General features: G+C 39.5%; 1 protein-coding gene and 2 pseudogenes across 1 annotated transcript; 1 reads left to right on the plus strand and 2 right to left on the minus strand.

Moving 5' to 3' along the window:
- Positions 1–5113: 5113 nt before the first annotated feature.
- On the minus strand, positions 5114–8941 carry LOC136277562 (uncharacterized; annotated as a pseudogene).
- Positions 8942–11807: 2866 nt separating this feature from the next.
- On the plus strand, positions 11808–17577 carry LOC136277857 (tetratricopeptide repeat protein 28-like). The gene is made up of 2 exons (XM_066160612.1): positions 11808–14693; positions 15654–17577. Exons 1-2 carry the CDS (start codon positions 11808–11810, stop codon positions 17217–17219), a joined length of 4452 nt encoding a protein of 1483 aa, XP_066016709.1. The 3' UTR covers positions 17220–17577.
- Positions 17578–17877: 300 nt separating this feature from the next.
- LOC131798324 (uncharacterized) lies at positions 17878–24493 on the minus strand (annotated as a pseudogene).
- Between the last annotated feature and the right edge of the window lie 514 nt (positions 24494–25007).

Below are 25007 nucleotides of genomic sequence, written 5' to 3' on the forward strand. Positions count from 1 at the left end.
GTTTGTTATCCTACTTTTGAAGCGCCATCTGATGAAAATATTTTCGGTTTTTTGACGTCGAACTTTTTTTAACCCGATGATGGATGTGAGCATGCAAAAATGAAACATTTTACTTTGGTTTACAGGTGACAATCCGGTCTCAGTATAAATTGTTTTGCAAGAACCGTTGGAACTCTTCTTAATCCAAAATTAACAATCAATACGTGTTACAGTGCTGAATTGGGCCCAGCTATCTGTCTTGAAACGGTAAGCTATTCGTGCTCGATGACTATCTCTCATGAGCTGTTGATTTTTCAGTAAGTGCGATTTGCGTCATCGAAGGCAAACATCGGTAACTAATAATCACGGCTTGGGTTGATCAGTGTTGATACCCTTAAAGAACAACACATTGTCTATTTGCGTTTTATTGTTCTTAAGGGTGTTTATCTAAATAAGACGGAAATATTTGTAACAATCACCGGAATATCAATGTTCGAGGGGCTCTCGTTTCATATAAGTGAGGATCAGCCAATAATATGTTACGTTTAGGGAGGGGAGGGAAAGGGGAAAATTAATTGACCCTGGACTACTCTTGCAAAGCAGAATAATTCGTAAGAATGAACATCATCGGTCATCTATTTGAGTTTATACCGTCCTCTCGTTCAATCGAGCAAACGATTTAAGGTTGAAAAGTAGTGCACCGAGCGATTAGCCGAGTCAGTCAAAAGTTTAAAATCCCATGTGAGAGCCGAGGTTAATAATTATGCTCGAAAACATTGGTGAACGAATGTTAACTTGAAAAGCCTCTTTCCTGAATAGTCCAGTTTTTTTCCACAGGTTCTTTTTCCTGAAAACTCAACGAAACTTTCTTCAAAGAACGGGAGTGATTTTTTCCTCATGAACTCTCGCCAATTACTCGGAATTTTCCGGAAGTTTTCACTTTTCCCATAGTTATTGGGGTGGGCATATTCTTAATGGGGAAGGGGCAGGGAGGAGCTTTATAGCAGCCTCCAACAAAGATTTAGGAGCAAACCGTGATGTTTCATTATCATTACTGATGGGGAAGCTAGTTACAATAAAAAAAAAAAAAAAAACAACCGACAGATCCTTTTGGTTACCCCTCCCGAGTAGTCCTAAGCAGGGGAAGCCGTATGTTACCACTTTTTTTGATAACTTGAAGGAAAAATGAGAACTGTGATCAAAGATATTATAAGCTAAAACAGTGAAAACAGGAAACTTCTTGAGTATAATATAATATTTTAAGCAATTGGGGTTTTTTTTATCATGAAATCCTAATCCGTGACGTACGGGCCATTTAAAAGAATGACCAACAAAGGCTGGACACGATTTAAAAATCAAATATGTCGTCTTTACACCTCAACGGATGACTTCCCTCTCATTTTCGCTTGACCCTACAAAATCCAAAATTAAAAATATTATGTGTACAAGAGTATTGCCTTTTTACCCTGAAAGGAAAAACCTGTGAAAAGTGGAACTTTCGCTAGTCGTAAACATGACCTCCACTGATATTCTAAATATTAATATGGCTGGTTGAGGAGAAATCATGAATGTATAAATATGTCAGCATCGAGAGATTGTTTGTCTCCGAGTCGTCAAATAATTCTTTGCCAGAACGCACTGGGTAACTTATCCTTTCTACGGCGAACAAATTGGCCCCCAAAACTACATCCCATCCTTTTTGTCCGAAATTTGGGCGATCAACTATTCAGTGGAAAATATTTGACTCTGAAAGAAAGACTTTGCCAGATTGAAATAAATTTTCTCGATGATTCTTGGCTTTAAGCCGATTCATTCCGGTTACATTCAGGTTAATAGCGTGACAATAAACAAAAAAATGTTAATAAATTCCCGACTTTTCACCATCTTTTTTCTTTTTTTCCCTAGGACAAAGTTGTCCTTCGAAAGATCTCAGACAAGTCCCTTTACCTTCATCAAAATGAATAAGGAACGTTTCTAACTTCAAAAGGAATTTGCATCGATGCTGACTGTTTTCGAAATCCAAACAACACTAGTATTGTTATGAAAGCTAAAAAAGAAAATTATAAAAGAACAACATTAACAGCATATAGAAATCTCACTGTCCTCCCCCCCTCCCCCGTTTTTGAAAAAGACTACGACTTCTTCCATTGAATGAGATATATAAAGAAATAACATCCTTGAGTATGTAAGGTTGTTGTTACCAATTTTTGATACTTGAAGGAAAAATGAGAACTGTGATCAAAGATATTTAACTAAAACAGTGAAACAGGAACTTATACAGTATCATATAATATGTTTAAGCAATTAGAGTTTTTTATTCTAAACGAATCCGTGACGTACGGGCCATCAATACGAATCCAACAGAGCTGGACACGAGTTGAAAATTAAATTTCTCTTACACTCAACGGATGATTCCCTCTTAGTTTTCGCTTGACCCCTAAAATCCAAAATTAAAAATATTACGGTGTACAAGAGTATTGACTTTTTACCTCGAAGGAAAAAAACTATGAAAAGTAAAACTTTTCGCTAATCGTAAACAACATATTTCTTAATATTAAAATGGCTGGGGAAGATATCATGAATGTATAAATGTCGGTATCGAGTGATTGTTTGTCTCCGAATCGTCAAATAATTTTTTGCCAAAACGCAACGGGTAACTTATCATTTTTATGGCGAACAAATTAGCCCCCCAAACTTACATCCCGTCAATTTTTGTCCGAAATTTGGGCGATCGCCTATTCAGTGGAAAATATGTGACTCTGAAAGAAAGACTTTGCCAGATTGGTATAAATTTTCTCGATGATTCTTGGCTTTAAGCCGAGTGAGTCCGTTTTTGTTTTTCAGTTTAATGCGTGACAAGGAACAAAAAAATAATGTAGATAAATTCCCGACTTTTTTGACCATTGTTTTTTCTTTTTATTTCCGGAAAAAGTTGACCTCTTTCGGAAGATCTCATACAAGTCCTTTACTTTCATCAAACGAATAAGGAACGTTTCTAACTTCAAAGGTAATTTGCATCAATGCTCCCCCCCCCCCCCGTTTTTTGAAAAGAAACTACGACTTCTTCCATTGAATAAGAGATATAAAGGAAATAACATCATTGTTTATATTTCGGTTCCCTAAATACTTTTTCAAAAACATCGACAAATGATGCGCCTTTTACAACGATTTCCACAATCAAAATGCAAAATCATCAAATAAAGTTCATACCGCCTATTTACGGATAATTATAACAAACACTCTATAGAATACAGGACCTTCATTCAGAGGTAGCTAATATGGAACATTCTCCCAACACATGCAAAACCTATGAGTAATAAAATATTTTTAATTTAGGAAGCAGATCAAAGAAAACCTACTTTCTGATTTAATTTCTAGAAACGCGAACTCCTTGTAACGAAATGCTATTATTATTAAGATATGAGCTGGGCAGTTTAGAATTAGCAGTAATAGGCTGATGCAACACGAGCTCCCTTGAAAGTCCAGTAAATCGGTTTCGTTAAGAGCATTGCTCCTTCTTACACAATTGAACTGATTTACTGTCAACTAAATACGAATCAGCAGGTCAAAATGAAACTTGTTGTGTTCTCTTGGTCTCTGATTTGCGTGACTGGCGTGACAGTGGTAACGAATACTCCAGTAGAACAGGCGGCAAAGGTGTGTTCCTCTTTGACGGACAGTGTAAAAACTGTAGACGAAAAAATAGGCTAGAGTCCAAACTCCGTAGAAATATGTATTAAACTTGTTAAATAAACCACAACATTTAACTAAAATAAAAACTCCGAAACTTCTTAAGAACGTGTCCATATGAGATCCAAGCAATCAAAATTTGAGTCCAAATGGTACCCTCCAGAATATGATACTATTCTGTGTACATCCTGGTATTAGTCCAAGTTAAAAGCCCGCCGAATATTTTGCCAAAGTTCGAACAGTTCACCAGATACAGTGTTTCGAGTAAAATGAACACTCAATTTCAAGTAAAACCGTGGTAAATTCGCCCATGAAGTTTACAACTTGCTCAGTAGACGATGGGGTGCAGATGTAATAAAGAATCTTTGCCAATTTCAAATGATAGTATACTTATTCGATGCAACTAAATTTGAAGAGGATGCGATAACTATGTTCAAAAGTATTAATGTAGTCAAGAAAACCTTCAAAAATCGAGATTTTTTCATGACTCGAATTTTTAGTGAAAATCGCTTGAAATATCTCGGATGCGGCCATGTTTCTGCTCATAATTACTCCATTTCCATAAAGTTAATTTGCTTAGGAGTATATAGAGGTGATAAGATCCGTGTGAAGTTACGTACGCATAACCATGCGAAACATATATTTTGCATCGGTATTTCGCTCACGACGACGAGCGAATGACAAATGGGGATTATGACTGTGATTCTGTTGACATCTAGTAAAACATGCTAATGATGCTGTTGAAGACATTCTGGGCTCATTTCATATTTGGAATACACAATATTAGGTTTAAAAATGCACCTGATGAAATAAATCTCATTTAGAGTGCTAATAAAAGTACACTTGCCAAGCTTGGTGTACGCGGGAACACCGGCCGGTCACTGACTTTATACACCCAACCGTATGCAATATTTTAGAATAATGGCTGCGGCTGGAAACTGCTCAGATATTCTTCAAGACTCACACTGGCCACTTGTTTGAATGATCAGATCGTTTGCATAGAGAAGATAAAATGCTTTACCAGGGGTCTTTACACATCGAAACGATCTGTACCATCTGCACCTTTTGAGAGTAATAGTACCACAGTGTACCCAAGGTACAGGGTATTATTATCAGAGGATTATCCCCTTTCTGGACCAAAATGCTGATTTGATTTTATTGTTTTGTTTGAGTTGGGGGATATTATATCTATTTCTTTACATCTGGTGCATCCCAAAACCCTTTCCAAAGAGTCTAGATCAAAAACGCTATATTCTAGTCCGCTACCCGTGCGCCTCTCCCTAAAGTCACTTCCAATCCAGCTTACCACTCGGCCGGTTTTTTTAATGAAAAGGGAGGAACCACTGCAACAAAAAGGCATACGATTTGAAGGACCAGACTGAAGACACCCCTTCCCAGAAAGTCCTGCATGCGAGGGTTCGCGATTCTGTAGTTTAAAGCGTGTTCACAGAGTTAGCTGATGTTTCACCCTCTCGCGGAGATTATACCGCCGAATCTCTCTTTCCAGTGGTTCTAGATCTTGGTGACCACTGTTGATTCACTGGCCTGCGGCAATTTTCCGGTATTCTTTAAAATCGCCAGTCTAAAATAATAGCTTGAAATCTGCTGAGCTCTGAGCCTCTCCTCTTTGTCGAACAAGCGTTCGCCAGTACCCTCCCGACATAGTGTACGTATTCGTTTTAAAGCATCAGGCGGGGTCACCTTGCGCCCAGATCTCTTCACCAACAAGAATAGTTCGAGAAGGAAGTTCTTCGCCTGTTCCGTAAGTCTACTGCACTTCCTTGCCTTGAGGGCCCAGCCACGAGGCACGCTGTTGGAGCTGTTGGCGGTAGAAGTACTGGAGGGTCTTGTGGGTCTCTGGTATTTTTGCTTTCAGAGAGGAGCATTTCGCCGCCCATTGTCGTCTGATGTGATCGTACTGCATCTCCCGGTGAAGTTTGTACTGGCGCTTGCCGAAGTCGAGATGGCTGACAAGGAGTGGTTAGAGCGCCAGACTTAAGTACACCCTTCTGTAGGACATGAAAACAAGGCGCTCGCAGTTTCTTCGCAGTTACGTTCCCTCACATCTTTCGCTGATGGTGGATTTCTCCACCAAGTAGCTGCCTTTTCAACGCGCCTTTTGCAGTGTCTGGTGTCTAAAAGGCTTCAAAACCTTTATACCTGTCACTTGCTGCGTTGAATCCATGGGAATAGCCCTTTTCCGAGATCCTACTCCCACACGAAATGCGCGCCACACCTTGATACTACCACACTCGTACTAGGAATTATTTAGCTGACTTATGCCCGCCTACTTTACGGGTGTTAACATTTGCTTTGCTTGGTCGAGCCCCCGTACGAGTCAATAGCCTCCTTCAGCTGCGCTGCATTAGTAACATCATGACCTGCAAACCAATATCCACAGGCATGAGTAAGTACATGTTTGAAGCTTTAGGTGCTGTGGCCTATATGGGAAGTGCGCGAAGCATGCTGGATCTTCGAACATGGGCTTTATACTACGAGGCGCAATGTTGTACCTGTTACCACTGTTGCTTTATTTTCGATTTTTAGACTCCATTGCAGTTTTATTGATAATTGTAACCACGGACAGACAATATCGAATTTGTTTGCGTGGCGCATCAATGTGGCGATCTTACCTTCGTTGACATATCTATCAACGTGCGCCTTGAGTGGTGCGATCTTTCGGTCGCACACATCATTGCCACTGTTTGCCTCACTGAAGCTGTGGTCCTTCAACACAAGCCCCTGACGTGCGATAATAACGGCGGCCCTAAAAAGGAGAGCGGAAGCGCGAACCAATCTTGATAGCAGGCGTCAAAATGTGGACCAGTGTACACACCTAATATAATGCAGGTAAAAAGCACAATTTTTAGTTGCCTGAAACAACTGTGCAAATCCGATATTGTCATGGTCCAAAATTTCCTTTTCCTGTAGATTTGAATAATACATCATACTATATACAGCTTTATAGAGGTAATTGACAATGCTGGCGATAATTTCTTCCTGACCGCTCCTGACCACAGTCTTTCTGAAAATTCAAATACCAATTGCCTCAAATTCCATATCCGTATTTTCTGTGCACGAAATTTAGAAAACTTTTATTTTGACCTCAGCAAGTGCAAAAAAAAGCCTGTATTGCTGAGCTTGGTGCCCACTACTGATTCGACATCGAAGGAAATGTCGATAACCTTTGCTCCTGGTTCATCAATTATTTGTTTTTTTTGGACTCGATTTCTTCCCATAGCTGCCTTTCACGTTCTCCTGAAACACGTTTCAGCTCACGACCTCTGGCTCTCTCGTCTCGCTTGGCGGTAACTTTAAGATCGGCTTGAAGCTTTCGACAGAACCACATTTCTGATGACCTAGATTTTCAGGTCGGAACCAAATCTGGATCGTAACGATCCCACAGTTTAGCCGCTTTTCCGGAGATAAAATGTTTACCACAGACACGGTCGTGGAAAGTTTCCGTACTTCTTCTCGTTGACTAGTAATGATTGGAGGTATTTTGCCATATTAATTCCTTATCACGACCACTTCGGGTCCCACGGCTACAAATCGCGCATAAAACCATTTTTTTATCATAAATACAACTTCTGGTCATATGTTTACAGGCAAGTGATGTGCACCAATATGGCGGCCAATTAAAATGACATCACGTGACTGAAAACCATCTATCGGTCGAGGGCTTGCTCTTTAGGTATGTCAGTCAAACACGTCGCGATCTTAACCTATCTGCATGTTTTATCGCATGCGCTTACTCAGTCTGACGTGTGAAGTCCATATGTGCCTTACTTCAAAGCTTATTGGCTCGTTGTAGTTGTTATAAGTCTTTCTTTTTACTTGCGCCCAGTTTTTCGACGGTCATTTGAAATCTGCTTTGTTGCAGACAAACAAATAACTGTACGCGAGCTAAATGACTAACTCTGTGCATATAAGATATAAGTTACTGGTAGGGCCATGAAATCGCTGCTGAATAGCTGACTAGTAGTCACCTGATGCAGTTGATCGTATCCTCGCGTCTTTCACATATAATGTTATGCTGGTGCGTACAAGTGGCGTGGAAGTCTTTCTCGTCGGAAGACAGCGCATAAGCCTGGAAGTGATCTGCGCAAGGGCTTTCCTCGTAACATGCAGCTTGTAATCGGTCTTAAGGTATACCTTAGCTGATCGGAGCTTTTTAAAACGGTGCTGTTAATCCATTCAGTAGAAATGCCTGCGAAAGAAATTATGACCAATATTAATCAAACCTAATGACTACTATGCACGTGTTGGTCACTTTCATAAAAAATGACAAATTTGAGCAATTGCACCAACCTAGTGACTCGATAGTATGAAAGGCGGCTTCCTTCACTTGTCACGCTATCCAGGCCTGAGAGGCTCTTCTTTTCGATGCGACACACACCTGTTGAAAGATTGCATAGAACGATACGGTATCTTTTATTGAAAAGGCTAATCTACATATGTTAGTCATACCTGTCAACGCTGTGAGAGAATAATAAACAAGCAGATTGTACAGGGTTACTTATTTTAAGCACAGCGAAAAGGGTTGATCTTGTGAGAGGTTAAAACTCCACGTGGTGCGCACAGTGTGCACCACGTTTGGGATCTGTAACACCTCACCAGTTGACATTTGTAGCTTTTTGGTGCTGTACGCCACATCTTGGGCAACTGATGAAGCCCAGGAAGTGATCAAGTTTTTGGCTGTCGAGCCTGTAGCGATCCACAGATTGCCGCTCTTCAGTCACACCGACTCCAACCACTGCCGCGTGCTTCCTTGCGTGGTCTATCCGCCATATGGTTAAGCCTGATATCATCTGCTGTAGCTGCGATTTCGTGTAATGCTTAACGAAAACGGAAAGTACTGTCATCTTTGTGTATCACGAGGTCGATTCTTCATAAAGGGAAATCAGCTCCTTTATCACCTTGTTTCCAGGACTTTCGTCTTCTGGTCGTGCGGTCTGAACGGTAACAAGATCAAACAACTCTTCCGAATGCAGTAAAGGCTGGCGGTGATAGCTTCTGCCACTTTACGCTTTATGTAATACTGCGTACTCTTTTCGCACTCAGCTAGTGGTTGAGTAAGCTGGAATCGGATTGAGCCGATCCTTCCATCTGTTAACATGCTAATATTTCTATTTACTGCTTCTAAACCTGAGTGCCCTCTTCGCGTAGAGGTAGGCATGTAATCCGACTCTTCATCCTCCTCAACAACCAGCTGCGACATTTCGTCTTCTAGCACAGAAAGGTCAGGAAGCTCCAGTTCCTCCCTATACATACCCGGTCGGTTCTTAAAATACAAGAAAGCTATTTATATATTAGAGACGGATCGTTATCTTGCTGGCAGGGGGATGAAAAAGTTTTTGATTGCAAACAATTTATTTTGGTTTGTCGCTTGTGCAAATAATTTATTTCAGTGATTAAGGCTCTGTAAACAACTTATTTCAAAAGTTTTCAGCTCCCCCCCTCCACCCCCCCCAAACTTTGGGGGTGAATAATGGACCGTTGGGGAATTTCGGGTGCCCTACAAGACTAGAGATATGTACATCCGGCATTGTCTCGGTCATACTAATATTGGATATAATCAAACAACGCAGGAACATTTTTCAATTATCGATAGTTTGACGGAAATAAGTCCGCTTTTATTCCAATCACGCCTTCCTAAAAAGTACATCCATAATGCTTTGACACTGTCGATGTTCTCATGTTTTTAAATTGTTTTATATTTATTTAGCCGGTCGTACGTAATCAATTTATTTTTGCAGGTGCAGCAGTCAAAATACTCACTTGTAATCTTGTGGATCTCTTTAGGGGTATATCCTCCACCTGGTGTTTTTCAGAACGCTCGATAGTAGGAGTCCCCTATAAAAATGAAATTTCTACAGTTTCTTTTGAGCGCACAAATATAAGCTATTAGGGACGGACCATTATTTCTCTGACGGGGGCGAGGGGGGAATAGACAAAACTGATTATTCTGCATGGAAACAACTTATTATTTCCTTTTTGCAGCGGCAAACAATTTATTTGGGGTTGCAAACAATTTACTTCAAATTTTCCATTTCCCCACCCCACTTGCAAATAGAGTATACATTCGACTTGCACTCGCTGCTAGGACTTTTCGAAATGAGAACTGTATGTGAAATGTTGCCTTATTGTTGCATTAAAGCCTAAAACTAAATTTATTGGGATGACTACCGGTTTACAAAAGCACTAATCTTTTAATTTCACAGTATTTTACCAGTGTATCACTAGTTATCTCCTTGGAGCAGCGCTCAGTCTCGCTGTAGTTAAATAAACATTTGCTACATATCCCTTGAAAACCAAACAAATAATGCTATCTTAACTCGGAAGCATGATAAAACTTATATTTTATCTCATGCTGTGTTCATTTTAAAATGTAGCCGGTATTCCGAGACAACATTAAATTATTACAATGAGTTACCTTGTCCAGTCTCGCGAAGTACACCGAAGTGTAATCAAATTTTTCTCGACATCTCCTTGGAAATCCATCTGTACGGTTTCTGTTTGCTCTGATGCTCAGGATATTTACAAACTTTACTTGGCCGTCATCCGAAGCCAAATTCGTTCCTGTGCTCGGGACAAATTGTGAGATCTTCTTCGCACTCGTCGAACAATCCAAAGCGGGCCAAACATAGTTTACCGTCTTCCTCTACTCCTTCCCGGGGAGGCTTGAAAAACAACCATACAAGTGCTCTTTTGTGCTACTTGTACAATTCTTCACAATAAAAATGGATCTAGCGCTCTTTTTTCGAGTATAAAGGTTACATTCTTTCTTAGAATATTTCTGAAAAGAATCGAAAAGACACATTTAAAATCGCCCGTCTTTACGAAATGTCTGCTGGTATGGTTATACATGGAAAGCGTAGGAAATGTCGGTGTCTGGTGCGTGCCAAGCAATCCTCTCAGCGCGTTACCAAAAGAATGCCGTTGGAAAACAAAAACAGTTTAATTTATACTGATTGAATTCGTATTTTCGATATATTAGATGATTACTTTGCTTTTACTGCAAACAAATAAGTACTTTTTCATCTGTAACCGAGGTAGTATAAAAGGGCCTAAAAGTTGCGGTGCAATAAAAAATAACAATCAAATAAAAAGCGGCCTGGCTTCCCATATGATTTTTAGATAAGATAAAACTGGAATGAAACATGAAAATGGTTTTTCAAAATACTCCTAAAGATCTTCTCGAAGCTTTCCTTGCGTTATGGAGACTTATAAACAAACGGACTCTATATTACGATACTCTGGCACGTGTCACGTGACCCTCCAAGGCACGCTGGATTGCTGTATATCAAGAGCAAATTCTTCATCTAAAATGTAAACATAACACACTGTTATTATTATCATTGCTTAGATCATCAATTACTCAAGCTGGAAAAAGCATTGAAATGAATCAAAACATGGCCGCTTGTTTGCTTTTTCTCGCTATTTTAGGGGTATTTTCCGTTATTTCGCAAAATGTTGAAAATTGTCAAGTTTGATTGATGGCTCACAAATATAAAAACAGGACAATCATCTATATTTATATTTGTACATAAAGAGCTAGGTTTCTACTTTCACTTAAGGAAATATCTTTTTGGCTTGAGATTTTGGAGAGACACCCACATCATGAATTCACTGCATTTTTGGCAAGGATTTTTGCACATTTTTTAACAAAAACTGAAAACTCGTACAGCCCTCTTAAATATAAGTATATAGATAAACCGTTTGGTCTAGATTGTAGGTTCATTGTGGGCAACAAGTGAGCCAAATTTGAACTAAATCAGGGGAAGGAGGGGTCGTGTAGACTCGGCTACATGGCTGTCGGGTGGAGACAAAAAAAACACGGGGTTAGATAAACTGCGCGAACGAAAGCTCAAAAACAATTAACTAAACTCCGCTAATACGAGCAACAAAAGTACGCGAAAAATGTCCATGTCAGTTTTCCAATTCTTTGACGCAATTTTCTAACTGTGAAATCACGCGCGCCGCGCATGTGAACACAAAAAGACTACAATGTAGGGAGGGGAAAATAAAAATTGTAATTTGAAATTTAAAACTAAAAAGATTTTTTACAAACAGTCCGTGTATAAGTTTTGACTAATTTCTCTTTTTCTTTCAAACTGAGAAGAAACAGGGTCAAGATGGACAGCATAAAAGAAGCTATATCAGCTATCTCCATAGGTATAGCGGTCGCCGAGTTCCTTCGCAAAACTGGTCGCGTGTTGCAAGCCATCGAGGTGTACAGGGAGTGTTTGATCATATTACACAGTCAGGCGCAGGCTATTGATAGTTCATTGGCAAACTTTACGTTCCGAGCCATCTACAAAAAAATAATCTGTGCTTCCGTTTACATAAAGGATTACACAAGTACAGAAAAGTACATCAGGGAACTCCTCCTATACCTAGACTATAATGACACCGCTGAAAAAGGATGGCTACATTTAAACCTGGCAGAAATACTTCAGGTACAAAGCAAATTTATGGAGGCCTGGAAATTTTACGAATCAGCAATCAATATCATGACAACGATTGGAAACACACATGGCCAGGTACTATGCTACTCAATGCTCGGATTAATGTTCCGATCACTCGGTCAACATGACAAGGCCCGAGAATATCAGGAGAAGGCACTCGCTATCAGAATAGAAATTGGTGACAGAGAGGGAGAAGCAGCAAGCTACGGAAACCTAGGAACTTTGTTCGAATCACTCGGTCAATATGACAAGGCCCGAGAATATCAGGAGAAAGCACTCGCTATCAGAATAGAAATTGGTGACAGAGAGGGAGAAGCAGCAAGCTACGGAAACCTAGGAGCTTTGTTCCGATCACTCGGTCAATATGACAAGGCCCAAGAATATCAGGAGAAAGCACTCCCTATCACAATAGAAATTGGTGACAGAGAGGGAGAAGCAACAAGCTACGGAAACCTAGGAGCTTTGTTCCGATCACTCGGTCAATATGACAAGGCCCGAGAATATCAGGAGAAAGCACTCGCTATCAGAATAGAAATTGGTGACAGAGAGGGAGAAGCAACAAGCTACGGAAACCTAGGAGCTTTGTTCCGATCACTCGGTCAATATGACAAGGCCCGAGAATATCAGGAGAAAGCACTCGCTATCACAATAGAAATTGGTGACAGAGAGGGAGAAGCAACAAGCTACGGAAACCTAGGAGCTTTGTTCCAATCACTCGGTCAATATGACAAGGCCCAAGAATATCAGGAGAAAGCACTCCCTATCACAATAGAAATTGGTGACAGAGAGGGAGAAGCAACAAGCTACGGAAACCTAGGAACTTTGTTCCAATCACTCGGTCAATATGACAAGGCCCGAGAATATCAGGAGAAAGCACTCGCTATCAGAATAGAAATAGGTGACAGAGAAGGAGAAGCAACAAGCTACGGAAACCTAGGAACTTTGTTCCGATCAGTCGGTCAATATGACAAGGCCCGAGAATATCAGGAGAAAGCACTCGCTATCAGAATAGAAATAGGTGACAGAGAAGGAGAAGCAACAAGCTACGGAAACCTAGGAACTTTGTTCCAATCACTCGGTCAATATGCCAAGGCCCGAGAATATCAGGAGAAAGCACTCACTATCAAAATACAAATTGGTGACAAGGATGGAGAAGCAACAAGCTACGGAAACCTAGGAACTTTGTTCCAATCACTCGGTCAATATGACAAGGCCCGAGAATATCAGGAGAAAGCACTCGCTATCAGAATAGAAATTGGTGACAAGAATGGAGAAGCAACAAGCTACGGAAACCTAGGAACTTTGTTCCAATCACTCAGTCAATATGACAAGGCCCGAGAATATCAGGAGAAAGCACTCGCTATCAGAATAGAAATGGGTGACAAGGATGGAGAAGCAAAAAGCTACGGAAACCTAGGAACTTTGTTCCAATCACTCGGTCAATATGACAGGGCCCAAGAATATCAGGAGAAAGCACTCGCTATCGAAGTAGAAATTGGTGCCAGACAGGGAGAAGCAGCAAGCTACGGAAACCTAGGAACTTTGTTCGAATCACTCGGTCAATATGACAAGGCCCGAGAATATCAGGAGAAAGCACTAGCTATCAGAATAGAAATTGGTGACAGAGAGGGAGAAGCAACAAACTACGGAAACCTAGGAACTTTATTCCAATCACTCGGTCAATATGACAAGGCCCGAGAATATCAGGAGAAAGCACTCGCTATCAAAATAGAAATTGGTGACAGGGATGGAGAAGCAACAAGCTACGGAAACCTAGGAACTTTGTTCCAATCACTCGGTCAATATGACAAGGCCCGAGAATATCAGGAGAAAGCACTCGCTATCAGAATAGAAATGGGTGACAAGGATGGAGAAGCAAAAAGCTACGGAAACCTAGGAACTTTGTTCCGATCACTCGGTCAATATGACAAGGCCCGAGAATATCAGGAGAAAGCACTCGCTACCAATATAGAAATTGGTGACAGGGATGGAGAAGCAGCAAGCTACGGAAACCTAGGAACTTTGTTCCAATCACTCGGTCAATATGACAAGGCCCGAGAATATCAGGAGAAAGCACTCGCTATCAGAATAGAAATTGGTGACAGGGATGGAGAAGCAACAAGCTACGGAAACCTAGGAACTTTGTTCCAATCACTCGGTCAATATGACAAGGCCCGAGAATATCAGGAGAAAGCACTCGCTATCAGAATAGAAATTGGTGACAGAGAGGGAGAAGCAAAAAGCTACGGAAACCTAGATACTTTATTACAATCACTAGGTCAATATGACAAGGCCCGAGAATATTTGGAGAAAGCACTCGCTATCAGCATAGAAATTGGTGACAGAGAGGGAGAAGCAACAAGCTACGGAAACCTAGGAACTTTGTTTCAATCACTCGGTCAATATGACAAGGCCCGAGAATATCAGGAGAAAGCACTCGCTATCAGAATAGAGATTGGTGACAGGGATGGAGAAGCAGCAAGCTATGGAAACCTAGGAACTTTGTTCGAATCACTCGGTCAATATGACAAGGCCCGAGAATATCAGGAGAAAGCACTCGCTATCAGAATAGAAATTGGTGGCAGAGAGGGAGAAGGAACAAGCTACGGAAACCTAGGAACTTTGTTCCAATCACTCGGTCAATATGACAAGGCCCGAGAATATCAGGAGAAAGCACTCGCTATCAGAATAGAAATTGGTGGCAGAAAGGGAGAAGCAACAAGCTACGGAAACCTAGGAACTTTGTTCCAATCACTCGGTCAATATGACAAGGCCCGAGAATATCAGGAGAAAGCACTCGCTATCAGAATAGAAATTGGTGGCAGAGAGGGAGAAGCAACAAGCTACGGAAATCTAGGAACTTTGTTCCAATCACTCGGTCAATATGACAAGGCCCGAGAATATCAGGAGAAAGCACTCGCTATCAAAATAGAAATTGGTGACAGGGATGGAGAAGCAGCAAGCTACGGAAACCTAGGAACTTTGTTCGAATCACTCGGTCAATATGACAAGGCCCGAGAATATCAGGAGAAAGCACTCGCTATCAGAATAGAAACTGGTGACAGGAATGGAGAAGCAACAAGCTACGGAAACCTAGGAACTTTGTTCCAATCACTCGGTCAATATGACAAGGCCCGAGAATATCACGAGAAAGCACTCGCTATCAAAATAGGAATTGGTGATAGGCATGGAGAAGCAACAATCTATACAAACGTCACTGCTTTGTTTCTCTCACTCGGCAAGTATGCAAAGGCTGACGACTATTTAAAGAAGGCAATGGCAGTTAGAAAGGGTATCGATGATAGAAGTGGAGAAGCAACAGTTTACAGTCACCTTGGTAGAATTTGTTTTAAGCGTGGTGAATATGACAAGGCTCAAGAATATTACGAGAAAGCCCTTACAATTGTCATGGAAATCGGTGAGAGAGAAGGAGTAGTAGTCCACTACAACAATTTAGCATTATGTTTCCAATCGCTTATTAAATATGACATGGCCGAAGAATACCTTAAGAAGGCTCTTCTTTTAAGTAGGAATATTGGACACAACCTGGACGAGTTTTACTGCCTTTGTAATCTATCGGTGTTAAAGGTGTCACAATGTCATCTTGAAGAGGCTTGTTCGTATCTTTTTCAAGGCATCCAAAAGTTCGACACTTTGAGAGGTTTTCTTAAAGAAAACGATCAGTTTCAAATAGCTCTTTTAGAACAGCACGGCACCTTTTCCTACAAGTTGTTCAGTAGGTTGCTGTCTTCCACTGGAAAACCTCAGGACGCCCTTTACGTCGAAGAGCTGAGAAGGGCAAGAGGCCTGGCCGACTTGATGGCAGCTCGATACTCTCTTCAAGAGCAGATCTCAAGCGATCCACAATCTTGGTGTGGCATTCAAAGGATCATCACAAAAGAAGCAGACTGTGCATGCCTGTACATTTCGGTTGGTGAAGATGAGGTACGGTTTTGGATAATTACAGCAACGGGAGCTATTCATTTTTTAGAAAAGAAAGTGAGCCTGGACAAAAACAAGGTCACCGGAATAGTCCCTGAGTTAGATGAGTTTTTGAAAGAAGTCTTCCGCAGCCACGTCATTTTACCCGAACAGAATTGCGAAGATCGATCTTTAGATGACACCGAACTGATGTCACTTCACTATGATAACCGCTCAGTGCCTCGTGACCATGATACCGAAGATTTCAAAACAAGCCTTGAATTGTGTTACAAGATAATCATTGCTCCTGTGGCCAGTTTACTAAAGCAGCCCGAGATCATAATTGTCCCTGATTGCTGTGTGTACCAGGTGCCATTTGCAGCCTTGGCTGACGAAGGAGGCAAGTATTTATCAGAGACATGCAGGATTCGGATAATTCCCTCCCTGACGACTCTCAAGCTTGTTCAAGACAGTCCTCCAGACTATCACAGTCAGACCGGGGCACTGATAGTGGGTGACCCAGTGGTTGGAACGGTGATTTACATGGGAAGGTGCAGAAATATGACACCATTACCGCATGCAAGAAAGGAAGCAGAGATGATTGGAGGACTTCTTGGCATAAGGCCTTTGATAGGAGATTCCGCAACAAAACATTCTGTACTCCAAGCGATAAGTTCAGTGAGCCTGATACACATTGCTGCCCATGGTGATGCCGAAAGAGGGGAAATTGCTCTTTCTCCTATGCACCCTACCCTACTCCCACCTTTCCCTCGAGAAGAAGATTATCTTTTGACGATGGCCGATATTTCAAAAACTCAGTTGCGAGCTAAACTAGTGGTGCTTAGTTGTTGTCACAGTGCTCGTGGACAGATTAGAACCGAGGGAGTTATTGGACTTGCTCGAGCGTTCTTAGGATCGGGAGCTCGTTCAGTGTTAGCGGCACGATGGGCCCTGGATGACAGAGCCACAGAGAAGTTCATGACTTGTTTCTACAAACATTTGTTCCGCGGTGAAAGCGCCAGTGAATCTCTCCACAAGGCCAGGAAGTGGATGAGAAATAACGGCTTTGATAAAGTTTCTCAATGGGCGCCATTTATGATCATGGGCGACAACGTGACATTTGAGTTTGGAAATTGGCCGGTGCCTAGCGCACCTTAAGAGCCAAGACTTTGATAAAACCTCTGTAGCAGAATGAATTAGACTTAGTAAAGCTTGGAACTATTTAATTACTAGCCTGTAGAAAGAGGACACCATCTGCGAAGGACAACTCGGATCGATACACAGAGGAGGGCACTTCTGTAATATGCTCATCAGACATCTAAGTTTAATAATCCGAAATAAGACAGCATATAGTGTTATATCTTTATAAGAGTCCCGTAACTAAAAAAACTCCAACTTTTTTTAAGTCATCAGTTCAGTGAATGAGCCAACCAAAGTGTGATAATTTTAGTTTTCGAACGCGATTAGTTCGTCAAGGAAAGAAAAATTTAATCCTTTTCCAAAGTTGATGAGTTTGTCAATTCAAGAGACTTTTAAACAAATGTGTGACGTTTTGGAAAAGAAGTTTTTTCTTTTTGGAAATTTCTTGCAAAGCTTTTGATAAGAAATATTGTGGTTTAACATGCTAAAATAAAGACATTAAAAAAAAGAAAAAAGAGATACACTTGTATAGTAATGCAAACCCTTGTATTCTCATAGATACCCCAGTAACTTTATCAATTTAACCCCAAAGAGAGACAAGCATCTAATTTCTCCTTAAAGTGTCAGTCCTGAATTAGGCATTAACGTTATGAGAATAATGGAAATGATCAACACGTATAGGAGCTCTTGATTATTAAGCAAAATCTCCTTATCAGCACCTTGGGAAATGTATAGAAAACATTATGGAGAATAAGCATACTGATCATAGGATGTAAAGGGTTAATTGATACCCCTATGCGTAGATACGGTTGTATCCTCACACAGACTCTTGTATGCTTATAGATACTTTTGTATACTCATTATTCTTCACTTTCCCTCTGCCGCTACTATTTCACTCTGTTTTATCAACTGAACGTCTCTCGAAAAGGTTACTTTATTATAAAAGGACAATTTATGTAGATGTAATTATTTGAGATCAATATCAGTAGCTGGGAACAGACCCTTATATAAAACTACCGTACAATTTTAACAAAACACCCCCTTATATAACTCGGCATTGTTACATAGCGACTATTCAAGAGGTACAATTAAAAACCCCTGGATGTAAGATACGAATCTAAGACCCCTGGATGTAACGAAAGCATTCACGATCGATGTCCACATCTGTGCGCAGACCCCTAGATGTAAGAAGAAGCAGAGAAGCGTCTGGTAGAGTGCACGACTACAAAAAGTCCTTCAGATGCGCGAGTTTGAATTACTCTTAAAATGCCGAATGTAAAGGGTTCTGGATGTAATTTGCAGGGACAGAACAACTGAGAGATTGGATTTAAGATTGCAACAGATCATGGGTGGCAATTAAACACAAAAAGCTCCTTAGTCAAAACGAGAGGGAGCCAAATAACCCTAACCTCTGCCAGGCTCTCGGTTAATGGAAATGAGCAAAAGAACGAAAATGGCGGGTTCATGCAGCCGTTTCCCTTAAACAAACACAACAGTCGTTCATCGCTCGCCTGCCCAGTGAGTTAGAGCCTGAAACAAGCTAAAATAACTCAACCTGATTAATCACTCAAAGGCAAAAATAACATGTTCATCAAAATCTATTGATGAGTTACTAGTATAAAACATAAATGTACAAAAGATTCGGCCCCGCGACTAAACAGCAACATTATTGATTTCTTTTATTTACAAACAGCAAAACATAACGCCTAACGCTTATTTCTGCCACAGACGTGTAGCTTCACTACTTCCATTTTTATCATGATGGCCTCCACCGATTTTCTTCCGGTCAAAGAAACCATCGAAGTGCTCGCCTTCTTTGAGATAAATCCTCCAGGGAGTGATCTCCCTATAGGCCTCGATTATCTGTTCATCAGTAAAGACAGCGAAGCTGTTGAAGGAGGAAACAATCTTTATTTTATTTCATTACTTTTCGGGACGTTTAACAGCTGTGCCATTATGTGTTATGAGGCATCCGGTGACCTAGTATTTTTTTAGGGTATTGCGATTATCTGGTTTCCAAGACACAACATAACCAAGTTTCTCCTAAAAGGTTTTATGAGCCATGGGTTCAGCGTTTTTATGATCTCTTTTAGTTCGGGTTTTTGTCTTTTTTTCGGTTTTTCTTATTTCAAAGCTTGGATATCCCGGTTCACTGAAACATTCGAAACCTTAGTTGTTAGAGATTTTATCACGCGGTTTTCAAGACATTCCATGGCTCGGTTCTCAGGCGCTTTAATCTGATTTTCAAGTTTCACTCTATCTTATGCGGAGCGAAAAACGTATTTTTCAGCGATCTAACAAGTCAGGAATACATTTCATTGTAGTGCCTACGCGAGGATGGTTACACGGTTTACACAGGAGATTATTCCGTTTCACTCAGCACTCTGTGAAATTTGGAAGGAAAAACTTATGACATGTTTTCACTTTCGATCTTCATCCAAATCCACATATTTTCCCAATCGTAAAATTTTAATTCAAAACAGTTACCTTGCTAGCAATGAAATGGGATCCACCCCTTGGATGTAGTAGCAGCTGTCTAAAATATTTGTTAGTTGTGTATCCTCGTTAAGTGTCCTTTGGAATTAAAGGAACATCCTTTAATAAGAGACAATACGAGACTAGAGATGTACATATTAATATTTGGAAAATTACTAGACAGTCAGGGGCCCAGCCCTCACTAAAGTTTGTGTTTTAAGTAGGAAAAAAAGAAAGAAACATTTACATTATTCATCTGTGAATAGAAATTTTCACAAGAGGTGGAGTATTTTTCACATAATTTAAGCTAAAAATAACTACATTTACTTCTGGCATGTTCTGTTTAGGGCACTTTTAAGAACAATTTTTTACTTTGTTTGATAATTTTTAGCCCACCTGATGAAATTGACACTCTCATCACTCTCATCAAACAAGACCACCACAATTGCTGTCAGGTCTTGGTGGCTCTGTACAACAGCCTAAACAAATCAAAGAAAGGTGGTTAAAAAGAACACTGCAAGATAAAAACAACCATGCACAGATCAACACTTTCATATTTTTAATTGAAATTTAAAGGCTACCTGGAAAATTTGCCTGGTCAAATGTAAATGGGGCCCACATACATCTTCTCCCAAGGAGGAGGTACAGCAGTTGGACCTGCTGTAAGGGTCCTTCAATATCTGAAAACAATTTTTCAACCTGTCAATCAGGGACCTTTACAAATGAGAACAACCTCTAATCATGATCTATGGTGACATTCAGTTATTACTATGAAGGTATAATTTAACAGAGTTAGTAAAATTATAGAGATGCAGGTAGAGATAAACAGCCATTAACAGAAAATTATTAAATTCATACAACAGCTTGAAGCACTCACAGTTCACAAGTGAACAGTATCTATGAAATCCTGACTGAACACCCTAAATCTGTTTCATTTAATTGTTGCTAGCTGGACAACTTGGTATCTACTAGCTTCTACTTTTCATAGAATGCAAAAAGTGCTGAATGAGAGATCAAATTACATCTGGTGACATTTGTTTTAAGCAAGCTTATAATACTAAAAAAAATATTAAAAATGTCCTCACCAAAGACTTCAGCACTCTCTATGGCTTTTTGGCAACTCACTTCTCCTCCTATCAAGATTGAAAAACAGATAACAACCAAGGTGATAATTGTAATAACCTACATATTGTAATAATCTAGGATTAAATAATATAAGTTGCAAAAACATTGCCATAAAAAAGTAATTGAAATAGCCATATAGGAATGTATAACTAGCATTCTTACAACAGCTTGTAGCACTCACAGTTCACAAGTGAACAGTATTTAATGTGTATTTACTACTATTTTGAGGGGTTTCATGGATTTGTAGCTTGTAGCCTTTTTTCAGTTTTCTGAATATAACTTTTCAAATTTAGTGATAAACTCTTTGCTGATTGGTCTGAATACAGATTTTCTGGGAGAGACCAATAAAAATAGGCAGTTGCTCAGATTCTACCTTGCCAAACAGACCCTTCAATGTTGTTATTGAAAGTCCCAAAACTTTAAGTGACTTAAATAAGAGAAAGTACTGTATATTGTGTCAACAGAGGGAAATATTTTCCATTAGGTAAATTTGTATCCATACCAGACTGGATGTTCTCACTTATTTCCAGGGTTGTGCCTTTGGTTGAGATTATATCTGTAAAGGTATAATTAAGTAAACAGATTTCTAACTTCAGTTGCACATTAGATTCTTGGAAAATTCAAACCTTCTAAACCCACAGCCCTGGTAGAACAAGCTAAAGAAGAAAAACAGTATTCATTGTCAAAAGCTACAGGTGTGCTGAAACAACAAAAGCCTTTACAACTAAGACAAAAACAGTATCAAATAAAGAAAACCAAGCTGAACAATGGAGCATACACCTGCCCCCAAACAAAGCAGGGAACTATTTTACAGTTCAACTCAAGGATGTGCATTTAAAAAATCAGGTTCTTGCAAAAAACAATTCACTCTTCAACAAAGTTTACCTTTATTTGAATTGGAATGGTCAAAAACAATAAAATTCAACTACGTTTGAATTCTGCTGAAAGAGATACTTTCACAATTTTGGGCCTTTGAACTTAAGACTTATCTGTTTTGCCAATATAACTGTTCATACCTTTCAATACATCCATGATAAAAATTAATGTCTGGGCTGCAACAGAACAAAAAAACTGTCAGTTGTCAATTGCTCAGTTACTAGAGACATATATCACATGCAAATTACTCAGTAATATTTGGAATCATTCATATTTAAAAGTAAGGATATTTGGCATTGAATTTCTCATTAATTGCAAGAAATATATACCTTTTGAGGAAATTTATTACTTGTGCAGAAACACAAGACAAGGTACACTTGTAAGTATTTCTTGTACATTTTCATGCACAGACAAAATGATTAAAGTAATGTACCAGTCTGATTGTTAAAACTGTAATATGATTGCAAAGCCATCAATCATAACAGAAATGTCTAGAATGCAAGCGTTAAGCTGTACCTCCCGTGTAAGCACCTTTTTACTTCTAAATAAATGCTACACAGTGCACAATGTAAAAAAAAAGACACTTGCCCACTTTTCATACCAGGCAGTTGGTTATGAGATCTGACAGACACTATTTGCAGATCTTGGGAATTGCTTTTGTGGCTGAGACCCACACCCTGTCCTGCAGACATCAATACAGACAACACCATAATGCATTTAATAATCATAATTACTACTAATAATAAAAATATAAATTTCATAATTCTCTAAACAGATGGCCCATTTCACAACATGGTTTTCAACAGGGCGCCATAAAAATGAAATAAAATAACACAAATGAATGAAAATAAAGTACAATACAAATGACTGAACGGTAAATTGAAAACCTACTTTTTTTATCTTATGCCCCATTCACACCAAAGCTTAAACATGTTTAAAAGTTGTTTTGTTAAACACAGTTTAATTTTTTTTTTCTTCATAGAAACTATTTAGCCGAATATTTTTGACTTGAATGTAGCACATTGGAAATGCAAGTTAGCAAGTACTTGAATCCAATGGAAAATCAAGTTTTTCAGTTCTCTGTTTATAATTTTCATTCAATGAAAACCAGTTTAACAAAACATGTTTTGCTGGTGTGAATGGGGTATTAGTCTATCATAAAATGGTTTGGCACCAAACTGTAATAGCTGAAGTAGCTGCATGCATTTGTCAACATAATCTCTTAAAGAATTTGTACTACATTTTGTAAGTACAGTACATGCAGTTGCAAGTCTGTTGGATCAGTCTTGAGAGTTTTTAACAAAATACCCATAATTATATAAGTATGAGAGGGTGTGGAAAAAACCACAAAAAAATTCATTGTGTTGTGCTTGTGTTTTATTATTGATGTTTTACATGTAACTCCAAAATTTTGGAGTCTAAAAACACTGTCATAATTGGTATAATATTTCTGATTGCATGAGAGACCAAGGTAGGATTTCTCCTCACAGTATCAATAAGATGGCGAGTGATCAGAGTAAAGATGAATATAACTTAAGGGATAACTAGTTGATCAAATACCAAATTCTCTGAACTAACCTCATAAGAATTATACAGAAGACAGTAGGGAGATCTTGGGGTTGAGAAGGTTAATTGATAAGATTTTGAGGCTAGGTCACAAGAGAGCAGTTTGAGTAAATCAATACTATCAAACCTTGATTATCCAGATTATTTGATTATCTGTACTTGATTCTCTGGTCTTAAAGAAATAGTCCCTCTTGAGATCTGTGACAATGTTTTCCCATCAAACAAAGCTGAATTACTGAAACAATTTGATGACAATGACAGCATGAGATAGCACTTTAGGTGGTAAAAACAGTTTTGTAAATACTTTTGGCAAATGTTAACAGTGAAGTACATTCATTAGAGAATGTACTTTTATTTCTTCTGTGGTATAAATCAAGTCATTATGATACATATAGGCTCATTAATATGTTTCACAAATGTTTCCTCACCTCCACGATTCCTTCCCATTGATACGAAAATACGTAAACCAGGTTTTGCTAATTTTGTCATGCACTGAGCGAGAAGCACAGAGTCGTCCGCTGAATAAAAGCATTCTGCAGCGAGAATGAGATGAAACAGACCATCTTTTGTCAAATCTTCTGTGCTTTTCCCCCAACAATATTCCACAACCTTAATTCTACTCCGACCAACTCCAGTCACATTTGCTGCCATGTTGTCTTTAAGAGTTTTTACACAACATTTCTGATCAGTTAGAACGGTCATTTTCGCACCTAACAAACACAGATAAATTCCCACTAAACTGCAGCCAGCTCCAAGCTCTAAAACTCGACATTCCTGCAAATAATGTAAAGGAAATAGATCTCGATTATCGAACATCTTAGCGAGTGCAATACTTCAATCCCAAACAGTTGTTCCAAGAGCTGTGTAGCTCTGTCGAAGTTTTATGAGAGAAATGCTATTGCAGAGTCCGTTGTCCCCTTCTCCAGATCGATCAGCGTTAGAACTCCTGTCAACTTCAAGTTCAAATGGATTTTCGAACCGTTGTTTTTCAGGTTTGTACTCTTGTCGAAGCCTCATGATTCACGAGAATGACAAAGATTTTGGATGACCAAGGAAGACCAGTACTGCATCCCTGCTGCAAAACATGGCAGGCGCAATTTTGTACCCAAGCCTCAAAGTTTACCAGTCTCCTTCAGTCTGTTTCGACGATACGAGAAGTCGTCAATTCAAGTTTTAATTTGCAGCAGAGGAATTTGCCAAAAAAACCCAGTACTTTTGGAACAGTGCAAAGCAACGGTGCCAGAACACCCTCGTCACACTAAGCCATCAAACCTGTAATTAGTTCAATTTTGATCAAGGCCGTTTCACGGAGTAATCATCTAGGTCGTTATGGTGAGACCTAGTGAGTCTTGTTTCTTGTTAGCGAGACGTTTTCTAATTTTGATTCGTTAGAGAAATTTAATTCCTCCCACCGGTCTAATTTTCTATATCAAAAATCTCCGCTCCACTTCACGATCAGAAAACGCAAGCTTTCGAGCCAGTTACAAAGATTTCACCACACGCCTGGCTCCGCGCGCGCCAACATTGAGCAAAAACCCCATGGTAGGCCCTTCCTGATTATGCTAGCATTTTTTTGGTATTATGTGACTAAAAAAGCATTTTTTTCCATACTTTTTCTGTAAAAAGAATTGCTATATGATATTTAGCATTTTGCATAACTTTGATCTAGATTTCAGCACTCAAAAGAGTTTTAATGCTAAATTTAGAATTCAAAAGCATTGTGATGATTTGCCTATGTGTTTTAGAGAATGATTTCAGTAACTG

The sequence above is a fragment of the Pocillopora verrucosa genome, chromosome 13 (assembly GCF_036669915.1).
Source record: "Pocillopora verrucosa isolate sample1 chromosome 13, ASM3666991v2, whole genome shotgun sequence".
In the NCBI taxonomy this organism is placed as follows: domain Eukaryota; kingdom Metazoa; phylum Cnidaria; class Anthozoa; order Scleractinia; family Pocilloporidae; genus Pocillopora; species Pocillopora verrucosa.

What these genes read in the sequence shown, in the direction of transcription:
- LOC136277857 (XM_066160612.1), top strand. Translation starts at nt 11,808, where the DNA reads ATGGACAGCATAAAAGAAGCTATATCAGCTATCTCCATAGGTATAGCG. An exon ending in CCCGAGAATATCAGGAGAAA is followed by an intron (nt 14,694 to 15,653) that starts GCACTCGCTATC and finishes TACCTTAAGAAG; the next exon opens with GCTCTTCTTTTAAGTAGGAA.